Source organism: Salmo trutta, chromosome 6 (assembly GCF_901001165.1).
Source record: "Salmo trutta chromosome 6, fSalTru1.1, whole genome shotgun sequence".
Classification (NCBI taxonomy): domain Eukaryota; kingdom Metazoa; phylum Chordata; class Actinopteri; order Salmoniformes; family Salmonidae; genus Salmo; species Salmo trutta.
In genome coordinates this window covers 51,982,221-51,997,165 of record NC_042962.1, presented here as the reverse complement: position 1 = coordinate 51,997,165, position 14,945 = coordinate 51,982,221, and the positions used below count along the sequence as shown (strand labels likewise).

Genomic DNA, 14,945 nt, shown 5'->3' with positions numbered 1-14,945 from the left:
ATAAGGTGGCTGTCTGGAGCACGCATGTTTAAACACACACCTCTCATCCCTCCTCTACCCTTCCTTCCTAGTCTTCTGTCTCGCTCCTCTCCATCTCTCTGCCGGTCTGGAGCGTGCATGTTTAAACACACATGCAGGTGGATGAAGTAGCTTGTAGATGCTCTACCCAACCCAACACACGAGCAGAACAGGGTTGAGCAACCCTGGAGCTGTGTGAGCTTAAGTGCCTTGCTCAAGGGCCCTCCGGCTGCCTACACAGTCCCGGGAGATATTCCCCATGAGCCCTGGGATCTGAATTGGCAACCCTCCTGTTTCTGGCCCGCTTCATATGCAGGATAATGACAGATTTTTTTTTTTTTACAAGGGCAGTTATAATATATATATATATATACACTGCTCAAAAAAATAAAGGGAACACTTAAACAACACATCCTAGATCTGAATGAAAGAAATAATCTTATTAAATACTTTTTTCTTTACATAGTTGAATGTGCTGACAACAAAATCACACAAAAATAATCAATGGAAATCCAATTTATTAACCCATGGAGGTCTGGATTTGGAGTCACACTCAAAATTAAAGTGGAAAACCACACTACAGGCTGATCCAACTTTGATGTAATGTCCTTAAAACAAGTCAAAATGAGGCTCAGTAGTGTGTGTGGCCTCCACGTGCCTGTATGACCTCCCTACAACGCCTGGGCATGCTCCTGATGAGGTGGCGGATGGTCTCCTAAGGGATCTCCTCCCAGACCTGGACTAAAGCATCCGCCAACTCCTGGACAGTCTGTGGTGCAACGTGGAGTTGGTGGATGGAGTGAGACATGATGTCCCAGATGTGCTCAATTGGATTCAGGTCTGGGGAACTGGCGGGCCAGTCCATAGCATCAATGCCTTCCTCTTGCAGGAACTGCTGACACACTCCAGCCACATGAGGTCTAGCATTGTCTTGCATTAGGAGGAACCCAGGGCCAACCGCACCAGCATATGGTCTCACAAGGGGTCTGAGGATCTCATCTCGGTACCTAATGGCAGTCAGGCTACCTCTGGCGAGCACTTGGAGGGCTGTGCGGCCCCCCAAAGAAATGCCACCCCACACCATGACTGACCCACCGCCAAACCGGTCAGGCTGGAGGATGTAGCAGGCAGTAGAACGTTCTCCACGGCGTCTCCAGACTCTGTCATGTCTGTCACATGTGCTCAGTGTGAACCTGCTTTCATCTGTGAAGAGCACAGGGCGCCAGTGGCGAATTTGCCAATCTTGGTGTTCTCTGGCAAATGCCAAACGTCATGCACGGTGTTGGGCTGTAAGCACAACCCCCACCTGTGGACGCCGGGCCCTCATACCACCCTCATGGAGTCTGTTTCTGACCGTTTGAGCAGACACATGCACATTTGTGGCCTGCTGGAGGTCATTTTGCAGGGCTCTGGCAGTGCTCCTCCTGCTCCTCCTTGCACAAAGGCGGAGGTAGCGGTCCTGCTGCTGGGTTGTTGCCCTCCTACGGCCTCCTCCACGTCTCCTGATGTACTGGCCTGTCTCCTGGTAGCGCCTCCATGCTCTGGACACTACGCTGACAGACACAGCAAACCTTCTTGCCACAGCTCGCATTGATGTGCCATCCTGGATGAGCTGCACTACCTGAGCCACTTGTGTGGGTTGTAGACTCCATCTCATGCTACCACTAGAGTGAAAGCACTCAGCATTCAAAAGTGACCAAAACATCAGCCAGGAAGCATAGGAACTGAGAACTGGTCTGTGGTCTCCACCTGCACAACCACTCCTTTATTGGGGGTGTCTTGCTTATTGCCTATAATTTCCACCTGTTGTCTATTCCATTTGCACAACAGCATGTGAAAATTATTGTAAATCAGTGTTGCTTCCTAAGTGGACAGTTTGATTTCACAGAAGTGTGATTGACTTGGAGTTACATTGTGTTGTTTAAGTGTTTGAGCAGTATATATATATAAACTAACCATATATATATATAAACTAACCATATATACCAGTCAAAGTTTGGACGCACCTACTCATTCCAGGGTTTTTCTTTATTTGTACTATTTTCTACATTGTAGAATAATAGTGGAGACATCAAAACTATGAAATAACACATGGAATCATGTAGTAACCAAAAAAGTGTTAAACAAATCAAAATATATTTAACATTTGAGATTCTTCAAAGTAGCCACCCTTTGCCTTGATGAAAGCTTTGCACACTCTTGGCATTCTCTCAACCAGCTTCATGAGGTAGTCACCTGGAATGCATTTCAATTAACAGGTATGCCTTGTTAAAAGTTAATTTGTGGAATTTCTTTCCTTCTTAATGCATTTGAGGCAATCACTTGTGTTGTGACATGGTAGGGATGGTATACAGAAGATAGCCCTATTTGGTAAAAGACCAAGTCCATATTATGGCAAGAACAGCTCAAATAAGCAAAGAGAAACGACAGTCCATCATTACTTTAAGACATGGTCAGTCAATCTGGAAAATGTCAAGAACTTTGAAAGTCGCAAAAACCATCAAGCACTATAAAGAAACTGGCTCTCACGAGGACCACCATAGGAATGGTGCATAGGATAAGTTCATTAGTTACCAGCCTCAGAAATTGCAGCCCAAATAAATGCTTCACAGAGTTCAAGTAACAGACACATCTCAACATCAACTGTTCAGAGACTGCATGAATCAGGCCTTCATGGTCGAATTGCAAAGAAACCCCTACTAAAGGACACCGATAAGAAGAAGAGACTTGCTTGGTCCAAGAAACACGAGCAATCTGTCCTTTGGTCCGATGAGTCTAAATTTGAGATTTTTGCTTCCAACCGCCGTGTCTTTGTCAGACGCAGAGTAGGTGAACGGATTATCTCCGCATGTGTGGTTCCCCCCCATGAAGCATGGAGGTGTGATGGTGCTTTGCTGGTGACACTGTCTGTGATTTATTTAGAATTCAAGGCACACTTAACCAGCATGGCTACCATAGCCTTCTGCAGCGATACGCCATCCCATCTGGTTTGTGGTTAGTGGGATTATCATTTGTTTTTCAACAGGACAATGACCTAACATACCTCCAAGCTGTGTAAGGGCTATTTGACCAAGAAGGAGAGTGATGGAGTGCTGCATAAGATGACCTGACACTATCACCCAACCTCAACCTAATTGAGATGGTTTGGGATGAGTTGGACCACAGAGTGAAGGAAAATCAGCCAACAAGTGCTCAGCATATGTAGGAACTCCTTCAAGACTGTTGGAAAAACATTCCAGGTGAAGCTGGTTGAGAGAATGCCAAGAGTTTGCAAAGCTGTCATCAAGGCAAAGGTTGGCTACTTTGAAGAATCTCAAATATAAAATATATTGATTTGTTTAACACTTTTTTGATTACTACATGATTCCATGTGTTATTTAATAGTTGTGATGTCTTCACTACTATTCTACAATGTAGAACATAGTAAAAATAAAGAAAAACCCTTGAATGAGTAGGTGTGTCCAAACTTTTGACTGGTACTGTATATTGAAGAAAATCCAACTATGTGGGCGGGAAATTACTACTATTTCATCACCACCACCAGACCCCTACAGTTATAAGTGGGACATGAGGACTGAACAGAAGGCACTGTCACCAAAGCAATGTCCTACGAGTAAAATTACAAGAAAATGTCACAAAGGTGATGTCACAGAGATAATCACCAGGGCCCAGTTTTTCTAGTTAACTATCTGGATTTCAGTTATCAGATAGGATTAAATGCATATAAATAGAATGAATAGAACGGTAGGTCAAGTCAATGATTCGCCTGTTCTATTCATTTTATTTCTATGCCTTTAATCCTAGCTAATTGGTGAAAAAGTCACCTCTGTAGCAGTGGGGACAGTCAGAGAAATAATCACAAGGTAAAGTGACCTCTGTATCAGTGGGGACAAAGTCAGAGCGAGAGATGGCTCCACCTAGTGCCATATTATTTTCCTGGATACAGTGATGTATACTATATGGCTCTGGCTCCACCAAGTGGCCATACAGGGATTGACCATATTCCCAAGCCTATCAGAAGGCAGAGAAACTTGCTTAAACCTCTCAAATCCTTTCAGATCTACAAGTGTGCCTTGAGACTAGGGGGCCATTTGGAAATCAACAAACATAAAAAACACAGACAAGGCTGTGTCCATTAAGTTTAATTTCTTTGTGATACAAAACTCTTCTTTACAGCCCTCCAGAGAAAGCTGGCATTACCTTTATATCAAAATATACATGTTGGAATCAATGTTTGTTAACTATATATCAAAATATACATGTTGGAATGAAATGGAATCTTTAATCCAAATCACTGTGGTACAAAAACACTAAATATAGACAGACAAAAACCCTCCCACTGCTTCATGACATCACATCTTGTTGACCCCTGACCCCAATAAAACCCATAATGGAAAATAAAAGCAACAACCGTTACCAGGAGAGGAATACAGAACTACATCACAGCTATCCACTGTGATATCGTCAACTAGGTCAACATACAGTATATATTCATGCTTAAAGTACTCTACCAACAGAGGAATTTAACTGTAATTAAACAAATGGGACAAGAAACCAAATATCACAAATTCAAGGTATAACTCACTCAAAATTACTATTTTTAAATCTAGTGGCTGACTGATTAGGTCTAAAATGAAAACAAAATCAAATCCCTAGAGGCGGTCTTTCATTTTGGACCATAGAATCAAACCAATGGGAGAAAAGAGAGTTTAGAACGGTGTCTTTTAAACTGACAAGGATTGTTTAAGTAGTAGGTGTGGTAGGTACTTTGGTCCTCAATAACAACCATCAATAGCTACATGAAACCGTTTATGCTACAGAAGAATCTATAGCAAAAGCAATATAGACAGTCAGTACCAGAACAAAGGTAATAAATACGTTTGTTTTGTAAGCACTAAATATCTAAGGCTGTATGAAATAAAATTTGAGTATTGTGTGTGTGTGTGTAAAATATTAGGGGTGAAGTAGGCACTAAAGACTAAATGCTACATGATTTTAAGTGGCACCTCTGGAGCAAGAATTAAGACTTGATACACAGTGACCGGTAGATATCAAACAGTACACAGTATAGAAAATTATAGAGTATAGAACTACCAATGTTACAAAAATACAACTGGAATGCATAGTGTACATCTAGAAATCAAAAGGGAAGACCACAGCCATATATTTCAAATCAAATTATTGATGTTCAAAGAAAAAGCTTATTTGAGAGTCCAATCGTATAAAATCAATGTAATAGCATGGAAAGGCTAGCCAGCTGGTCTGGTTAAGGCACTAGACTGTTGCGGAAAGGCATTTTGTTAGATCAATATGACTAGTGGTGAAGATCCCAAGGACAGACAGTAGAAACAGAAAACATTAATGCATGGATTTTTCTTTTTTAAGTATATCAATTGGAAAAAAATAAAACATTGTAATCTAGAAACAGAAAGACTAGATGTGCATTCTGCAGTGTAGAAACAGAAATACAAGATGTGCATCTTGGAGAGTTCTGTGAGTTTCCCTCCATAGAAGTAGAACTACTAAAATAAAATATGAACCGATTATATCCATAGTAAACGTAAATAATTGTGTAAAAATAATGATAAAACTTTTTAAAAAAGTATAAAGGAATGATTAAGTGTGTCTCGTGTGGAATAAGACTTGACATACAAACGACGTGGAAGGCATTCTGATAAACAGGTTTGGTCTATACTCTGTAGTTACAGCTGTGTGTGTGTGTGTGTGAGAGAGTGATTGTGTTAGATGGTAGATTTGGAGAAAGACACTCTGAGGTGGTGGTTGTCTCCCAGGTCATGGTTGTGGAACTCGATGAGACTCTCAACAGCTTCCTCCACTGAGCTCATCTGGATCAGAGCCATCTTACGGTCCTTCCTATGCACACACACCAGGAAAGAGGATTCACCATTACATCAGGTAGTGATGCAATAAAGACTATTCCACCACTGGGTAGTGACGTCATAAAGACCATTACATCGTCGGGTAGTGATGCCACAAAGACTATTACATCATTAGGTAAAGATGTCATAAAGACAAGCACATCAATTACCTCAACTAACCTGTACCCCCGCACACTGACTCGGTACCGGCGCCCCTGTATATAACCTTGTTATTGTGTTACTTTTTATTTTAGTCTACTTGGTAAATATTTTCTTAACTCTTCTTGAACTGCAATGTTGGGTTACGGGCTTGTAAGTAAGCATTTCACGGTAAAGTCTACACTTGTTGTATTCGGCGCATGTGACAAATAAAGTTTGATTTGATCATTAGGTAGTGATGTCATAAAAGTGTAGTTGGATGTTGAGACTTACTGGAAGAACTTGAAGGCTGTGACTGAAGCTCCTGAACTGCTGAACAGTGCCTTCAGATCCTCCTCTCCTACTGCAGGACTAGAGAGAGAAAGAGAAAGCATTAGCGGAGAAAGCAATAGGACACTTTCATACATAAAGGGGATGTTGTGTGTGTGTGTACGTACGGTATGTTGGAGAGGTGCAGTGTGCCGGAGGGAGGGTAGATGTTGTTGTAGTTTTTGGAGCCAGGCTTCTTAAAACGGTGGAGAGGAGAGGTGGCATAGTCCTTAGTCAACCCCTGGTCCTCATGGCCTTGAATAGGATAGAGTAGAACATGTCATGACACAACAGTAGTGGATATTAGACGGCCCATACCATCTCTCTGGGCAGCTGTGTGTTTAGACATGGTAGTGTGTGTACATACCATCTCTCTGGGCAGCTGTGTGTTTAGACATGGTAGTGTGTGTACATACCATCTCTCTGGGCAGCTGTGTGTTTAGACATGGTAGTGTGTGTACATACCTTCTCTGGGCAGCTGTACGGTGGTGTGTTTAGACATGGTAGTGTGTGTACATACCATCTCTCTGGGCAGCTGTGTGTTTAGACATGGTAGTGTGTGTACATACCTTCTCTGGGCAGCTGTACGGTGGTGTGTTTAGACATGGTAGTGTGTGTACATACCATCTCTCTGGGCAGCTGTGTGTTTAGACATGGTAGTGTGTGTACATACCATCTCTCTGGGCAGCTGTGTGTTTAGACATGGTAGTGTGTGTACATACCATCTCTCTGGCCAGCTGTGTGTTTAGACATGGTAGTGTGTGTACATACCTTCTCTGGGCAGCTGTACGGTGGTGTGTTTAGACATGGAGACACGTAGAGACCGGCCATGGAGACGCACCCCGTTCAGGTGGCTCATCGCTGAGAAGAAGACAAGACCGTCAAACACCAGAACACATACACGTGCTACTAACTACTTCAACGCACAACAACAACACAGACGCACAGTCACATACACACAGTACCTAGCTGAGCCTGTGTGCCATCAGCCATCTGGACCAGAGCGTTGTCCTTCTTATTGAACAGAATCTTAACTCTCATCACATCGCCATAGACACCTGGAGAACACACAGGTTAAAACACAGCACACACTCCAAACCAGATGCATTTCTCATGAAGAAAGACTTAGTTGTAATGTCAGTGTTGTAATGTGATGGTCTTGATCAACAGCAGACAGACTAGACTACTGTAATGCCCAGACAACAGGTTCTATACCACCACACTACTCCGTTTCTGGCCATTGAAATTAAACGACTGATTCATGTAAAGGAGAGCTTGGATTTCTGATTCAGAGACAGACCGACCAACAGGCAGACAGACCACAACATGAAAACCAGCCCAGCTAACAGATAGTTAGATTCAGTACCAGTTGGTAATTAAATAAATATATAAAGTGAAACCAATTAAAGGATGATAAAATAAACAAATATTTAGGTCAATATAAGGGTAAATGAAGACTGAATGAGGTAGGTACAGTGATGATATAATATTATTGGTAACAGTAGGTAAATGTAAAATCTAAAGTCATAAACGGAAAACGAAAGGCTGATAACATACCAAAGAGAATAAAGAGGCAGTTTGGTGTAACGCTCTTTATAAACAGCAGGGGGAGGTAGAGGAACCAGGGAGGGGGAGAGAAAGAGGGAGGGGACAGGGGTAAAGTGGGGGAGGAGAGGAGTCAGGGATGGAGGGATGGAGTCCAGCAGTCAGCAGCCAAGAGGTCCACGGGAGGATCACATGGAGGAGAAAGAGAGGGAGAGGAGGAGAAAGAGAGAGATAGAGGGAGAAAGACGAGAAGAAAGACAGTTGGCAGAGGAGTGAGTTTTTATAAAGGGCAAAGAGCAGGATGAGATGGGGAGGGGGAGGGAGAGAGAATAAAAGAAAGAAAAGGAGGTAAAGAAAAGAACAAGGTCAGTAAACACAAAAGTGTCTAAATTAAAACACTGTCACTATGGCAACACTAGGAGGAGAAAAGAGACAGATTAACAATGCAACAGTACAGGTCAGATAATACAGTACAATAACATGGGGGGTGTCTCTATATAAGGATTATTGTGTCTCCAGCAACTCAAGAATAGACAAAAAGGAAGCCATGAAATGGAAGATAACAGAAGACTGTTAGTTCTAAACCGTGGAGACACACCCATTTAAAGGGCTCAGAGGAAAAGTTTACTATGGTGTGCTTGTACGATAGAGAAAGGATGTATACTGGTGTGCTTGTACGATAGAGAAAGGATGTATACTGGTGTGCTTGTACGATAGAGAAAGGATGTATACTGGTGTGCTTGTGGGTGAGAGAAAGAGTGTGTGGGTAGTAACAGTCCTGACCTCTGGGTTGAGGTTGCTGACCAATAGGACGCCAGCTTGTCCTCCTCCACCGCCGAGGGCTTGCAGGCCGAGACGACTAGCGGCCATGCCCCCTGGACCCATACCGAATGACGCCAAGGCACCGGGCATAGACAGACCTAGACACACACAAAGAAACACACACGTTATCTCAAGCACCGGGGCCAAGCTGTGCAGCTGGAGTAGACCGACCGATGATTTGACAATGTAGTAATAGCTATGTAATAAAACGGAGTAAGAACAGGTTTGTAGGAGGCTACAGGTAGAGTGAACCAGCTGACTGTGTTAACGTGAGGATGTACCTGCAGCCTGCTGTAGAGTGAAGGCCTGGGGGAATCCGTGTCCATAAGGAGACGCTGAGATCAGACCTGGAGACCCTGGAAAGAGATAGAAGGTGGGAGAGAGAAGGGAAAAAGACGAGTCTAATTTCAATGTCAGTTTGACAGTCTCCAGAAGAGCACCCTGGTAGCTGGGTGCTATCTCCTGGTACAAAAAAGTTTGAGAAACACCGGTCTAAAGTGTGTGTGTTACCGAAGGCAGCAGCAGCCATCGCGTGCTGGTCCATTCCAGGCTGAGGGTTGTGTTGCTCTCCAGTAGAAAGGTCAGGTCTGGTGTAGTCACGGCTCTTATCGTTGTTAAACTTCACGTTGAGGCTGGTCAGCTTGGAGAAACTCACCCTCAGAGTACAGCAGCCGTTATAGATGTTCTGACCGTCTAGAGACTGCAGAGACACAGAGGGATTAGGGGTGTGTGGAAGTTCAGGCAAGTCCATTTACAGCATCTATTATTGATGTTCTGACCATCTGGAGGTGGCAGAGAGAGAGATGGAGAAATCAGAGGTCTATGGGGGGGGGGGGGGGGGGGGTTGTACGTGCCATTTTGGTGTGCTGTGCCGTCATGGGGTCAGCGTATTGGACCAGAGCCTGGAACTGGTTGTTCTTAGTGAAGGTGATGATCTTCAGAACAGACCCATACTTGGAGAAGATCTACAGGGGAGAACACACACAGGTTACATCCCTGCTGCAGGCATTTTGACAACAAGCAAAAGAAAACCATTTGAACACACTCATGACTAAGAAACACTGGTGGAGTGTGCGTACCTGGTGCAGGACTTCCAGTGTGACGGGGTAGAAGAGGTTTTCTACTATGACTCTAAGGACAGGACTCTGGGTGGCCATGCCTCTGGCTCCCATCTCTCCCCCTCCGACTGACATGCTAGCGCCCATCCCACCCCCCATACCGGACATGGTAGAGCCCAACATGGTGCCACCCTGGACAGCATTCACCGCCTGCAGTGCTGCCTGGACTCTCTGGAGGGGGGGGACAAACATACACTGTTATTACATTGTACTGTGGGCACTATGCTGTAACCTCTGCATATGACAAAGAAACTTTGATTTGACAAATGTGCTACAGACATACATGTTAGTGAGTCTCATATTGGTATGGGTCAATGGTGGAAGTGTCCTCTTACCACTTGGTTAGGTGAGTTGTCGGTCTTGAGTTCCTTGTGGTTGCTGTACTGCATGAATACAGGCTGCTGTCTGATGAGGGGGGTGACCGTAGCGTAGTAGTTCACCATGGTCTGAGCCTGGTCCACAGTGTTCATCTCCAGGAACGCCTACACACACACACACACACACACACAAGATCAGCCAGGGAAGGTGTGTGTGGACACCATGTGTGTGTGCCTGAGTGTGAACACCTTTAGGGTAAAGGATCTGTAGTGTGTGTGAGAACACCTTTAGGGTAAAGGATCTGTAGTGTGTGTGAGAACACCTTTAGGGTAAAGGATCTGTAGTGTGTGTGAGAACACCTTGAGGGTAAAGGATCTGTAGTGTGTGTGAGAACACCTTGAGGGTAAAGGATCTGTCGTGTGTGTGAGAACACCTTGAGGCTAAAGGATCTGTCGTGTGTGTGAGAACACCTTGAGGCTAAAGGATCTGTAGTGTGTGTGAGAACACCTTTAGGGTAAAGGATCTGTAGTGTGTGTGAGAACACCTTTAGGGTAAAGGATCTGTAGTGTGTGTGAGAACACCTTTAGGGTAAAGGATCTGTAGTGTGTGTGAGAACACCTTTAGGGTAAAGGATCTGTAGTGTGTGTGAGAACACCTTTAGGGTAAAGGATCTGTAGTGTGTGTGAGAACACCTTTAGGGTAAAGGATCTGTAGTGTGTGTGAGAACACCTTTAGGGTAAAGGATCTGTAGTGTGTGTGAGAACACCTTTAGGGTAAAGGATCTGTAGTGTGTGTGAGAACACCTTTAGGGTAAAGGATCTGTAGTGTGTGTGAGAACACCTTTAGGGTAAAGGATCTGTAGTGTGTGTGAGAACACCTTTAGGGTAAAGGATCTGTAGTGTGTGTGAGAACACCTTTAGGGTAAAGGATCTGTAGTGTGTGTGAGAACACCTTTAGGGTAAAGGATCTGTAGTGTGTGTGAGAACACCTTTAGGGTAAAGGATCTGTAGTGTGTGTGTGAGAACACCTTTAGGGTAAAGGATCTGTAGTGTGTGTGAGAACACCTTTAGGGTAAAGGATCTGTAGTGTGTGTGTGAGAACACCTTTAGGGTAAAGGATCTGTAGTGTGTGTGAGAACACCTTTAGGGTAAAGGATCTGTAGTGTGTGTGAGAACACCTTTAGGGTAAAGGATCTGTAGTGTGTGTGTGAACACCTTTAGGGTAGAGGATCTGTAGTGTGTGTGTGAACACCTTTAGGGTAAAGGATCTGTAGTGTGTGTGAGAACACCTTTAGGGTAAAGGATCTGTAGTGTGTGTGAGAACACCTTTAGGGTAAAGGATCTGTAGTGTGTGTGAGAACACCTTTAGGGTAAAGGATCTGTAGTGTGTGTGAGAACACCTTTAGGGTAAAGGATCTGTAGTGTGTGTGAGAACACCTTTAGGGTAAAGGATCTGTAGTGTGTGTGAGAACACCTTTAGGGTAAAGGATCTGTAGTGTGTGTGAGAACACCTTTAGGGTAAAGGATCTGTAGTGTGTGTGAGAACACCTTTAGGGTAAAGGATCTGTAGTGTGTGTGAGAACACCTTTAGGGTAAAGGATCTGTAGTGTGTGTGAGAACACCTTTAGGGTAAAGGATCTGTAGTGTGTGTGAGAACACCTTTAGGGTAAAGGATCTGTAGTGTGTGTGAGAACACCTTTAGGGTAAAGGATCTGTAGTGTGTGTGAGAACACCTTTAGGGTAAAGGATCTGTAGTGTGTGTGAGAACACCTTTAGGGTAAAGGATCTGTAGTGTGTGTGTGAGAACACCTTTAGGGTAAAGGATCTGTAGTGTGTGTGAGAACACCTTTAGGGTAAAGGATCTGTAGTGTGTGTGAGAACACCTTTAGGGTAAAGGATCTGTAGTGTGTGTGAGAACACCTTTAGGGTAAAGGATCTGTAGTGTGTGTGAGAACACCTTTAGGGTAAAGGATCTGTAGTGTGTGCGCGTACCTGGTTCTTTCCCTTCATCATCAGAAGGTTGGTGACCTTCCCAAAGGGCATTCCCATGCTGATGACCTCAGAATCCTGGATGTCTCCGGGCAGCTGGCGCAGGTGGATGACACGCGATGGAGCGCTGGGGCTCCGCATCTCACCTTTGAACTTCTTACTGTCATTACCGTTGGCTACAAACACACACACCTTTTTATTCAACTTCTTACTCTTAGCACCATTAACTACTAGAGAACAGCACAGAACATTCTGATTACCAGACACATTAACATCAGCTACTAGAGAACAGCACAGAACATTCTGATTACCAGACACATTACCATTAACTACTAGAGAACAACACAGAACATTCTGATTAACCATCAGCTACACACACACCTGGGGTCATGATGTAGGAGGAGAAGAGTTCATCAGATCCCCTCTGGAAGAAAAAGGAACATTCACAATGATCATAACCACATACATCATGGAGACAGAGACAGGCCTAGCTGGGTTGTATTCACTAAGCACTAACCGGAAGAAAACCCTGAACATGCTCAATAACAAACTTGTTTCCATTTTCTGTTGCAAAAGGTTTTGTTACGTGCACCAACAAATACGACCACTGTAAATGTATTAACAGAGTTATGGCTGGAGAGGAGCAGTCTGTCAGACAGATGGTCTTGCTCATACAGACTACAGTTAATGAAGCTGCTCTGTGTCAGTCAGTCAATGGTGCTCATGTCTGGAGTGGCCCAGCAGCCTCACTCCATCTCTCTACAATACAGCTACTGTTACAGCCAGGCTAGAAGACTGACTGGGACAGAGAGACAACGAGAAGACACTCATGCTAACAGCACTCAGACACAGCCAGAGAGGAGAGAGAGACTTTAACCAACGTTTTAGCACAGAAGACAGAGAGAAAAAACAAGGAATTAAATTGTGAATGAAAAGATGCCTACCTTGGTACCCACTGAGACACTGGGGAGAGAGAGAAAAGGAGGGTTACTCATTTGAGTTACTCCAAAGAGGGCAGGATGCATTTTCCTAAAAGATCAACCAATCAGCAAATCAGTAAATCACGCAATCAACATTTTACATTACATTTTAGATAGGTTTTACATTTACAATCAATCAGCAGACTTACTCTATGTCTGTGACGTAGCCAGGTCCCATAGGATAAAGATCAGCATCTAACTTGTGTCTGTTGAGACAAAGGGGGAAAGAGAGGAGACGAGGAAATGCAGGAGGAAAGAGGAAGTTTAGTTACTAACTTTATGGAAGTTCATAGCTAGCTAGAAACTGAATTGACTCATGCAAAGTTGCGTTAGTTCACTTCGTTGAATGAAATGTCCCTGGCCAGCTAATAACCATAGAGTTATTCGAGAACTCAACCTAATCCTGACCACACAACATTCGCCTTAGACAAACACGAGCGCACATATGGAATGCGGAAACTAGCTACAAAGACACGTTGATTCAAGATGGGCGTTTTTTAAAAACTACATTTGGCAATACTTTAAAGGTGCTTATTTTCGTCTACATGAAAAAAACTGCAACTAGCGTTTTTTCTGTTATTTGCAGTATAATACGTTGTTTTTTTAAACAACCCTTATTAAGTCATAACTTCAACTAGTTCGCATCTCTTCCGGACACGCTCACGCGCAGACAATGCTAACTAGCTAGCTAGCTTTGTTGAAAGTCTCAAGCATCATCTCGTCTCAAACTAAACGTTAAACTATTAGAAAACAAAAATATAGTAAACAGATTGCATAACAACATGGCTATATATAAAAATAAAATTAAAAAAAGTCAAACTACGGTCAGATTATTTCCGTTTCTTTTCGACATGAAACTACATATTTTTCACTCACCCTTCCATCGTTCGATATAATCCACAGGTCTCTGGAGCGGCGGCAGATTTCCTTGATTTTCATACAAAATGGCTGAATACACCGAGGCGTTCGTTGATTGGTCCAGGTACTTGGAAGAACCCGAAATGGGCGGGCACTTACACCTAGCATCGCGATTTGATTGGTTCGTTAAAGGGTGGGTATAACATTCTCTTAAAGTTCTTGGACGAAATTTGACCAAAATAACTGTGAAACCATACCATTGCTTTGCATTTGTTTACCTGGAAAAAATAACGAAGAATGGTTTTAATTGACACCTTTTGATTTATTATGTTCTAGTATTGGATAGCTGACTCGCAAACCTGTGCAACTAAACAACGAATGCTGCTTCTTTCCTGTTTCACAATCACTTCATGTAGTTCAGAAAATACAAATTCCATACAGGGTTATAGTTCATGCATTGGCCAACAGATGGCATAATTTGTCTATTACAGGGCTGACTGGGGAGGAGCAACTGTGTGATTTCGTTAACTTCGGGACTCTGAACCAGACCTACTGGGTCAAAATGTCAACGTTCTTCATACTTCAGCAGCAGATTAGCATGCTGGATACAATGGAAACCAATGGAATAGTCATTTAGGTACAAACTCCACGCTGGGTAATCAATCAATTATTCAAAAGTATTTCACATACTTGACCCAGGTGTTTTTTGCATGTTTTTTTGTTGTTGTATTAAGTGGTTTGAAACAGTTGTTACTATTTCCAATGCATTAAAAAAGCAGAGGTAATCTATGGTGTGTGGATCTGACCCATAAACGACCCCAGCTAACCCAAGACCATCACACTCCCTGGTTCCAGGGAGAGATCTGTAATCTCTCTCTCCCCCTAACCCCACCTTCTCTCTCCCCCTAACCCCACCTTCTCTCTCCACCTCCCTCTCCCCTTTCTATTTCC

The 14,945-nt window shown here is 43.5% G+C and overlaps 1 protein-coding gene and 1 long non-coding RNA gene across 3 annotated transcripts; both read right to left on the bottom strand.

Annotated features, from left to right (window-relative positions):
* Positions 1 to 4,144: 4,144 nt before the first annotated feature.
* LOC115196232 (polypyrimidine tract-binding protein 1) lies at positions 4,145 to 14,107 on the bottom strand. 2 transcript variants are annotated; one of them, XM_029756860.1, is made up of 17 exons: positions 14,013 to 14,107; positions 13,286 to 13,342; positions 13,101 to 13,185; positions 12,538 to 12,580; positions 12,160 to 12,332; positions 10,186 to 10,332; positions 9,812 to 10,021; positions 9,587 to 9,697; positions 9,243 to 9,432; positions 9,014 to 9,088; positions 8,694 to 8,830; positions 7,923 to 7,956; positions 7,331 to 7,423; positions 7,137 to 7,226; positions 6,494 to 6,620; positions 6,330 to 6,407; positions 4,145 to 5,892 (listed from the first exon to the last, which is right to left on the bottom strand). In XM_029756860.1, exons 1-17 carry the CDS (start codon positions 14,018 to 14,020, stop codon positions 5,760 to 5,762), a joined length of 1,791 nt encoding a protein of 596 aa, XP_029612720.1. In that variant the 5' UTR covers positions 14,021 to 14,107; the 3' UTR covers positions 4,145 to 5,759. The 2 variants fall into 2 exon arrangements, with proteins under 2 accessions (XP_029612720.1, XP_029612721.1); XM_029756861.1 differs by having other exon boundaries at positions 5,760 to 5,892; positions 13,101 to 13,119.
* LOC115196235 (uncharacterized) lies at positions 6,767 to 6,946 on the bottom strand. Its single transcript, XR_003878821.1, has 2 exons — positions 6,886 to 6,946; positions 6,767 to 6,830 (listed from the first exon to the last, which is right to left on the bottom strand). It is a non-coding gene; the product is annotated as an uncharacterized LOC115196235 (long non-coding RNA).
* Positions 14,108 to 14,945: the final 838 nt, after the last annotated feature.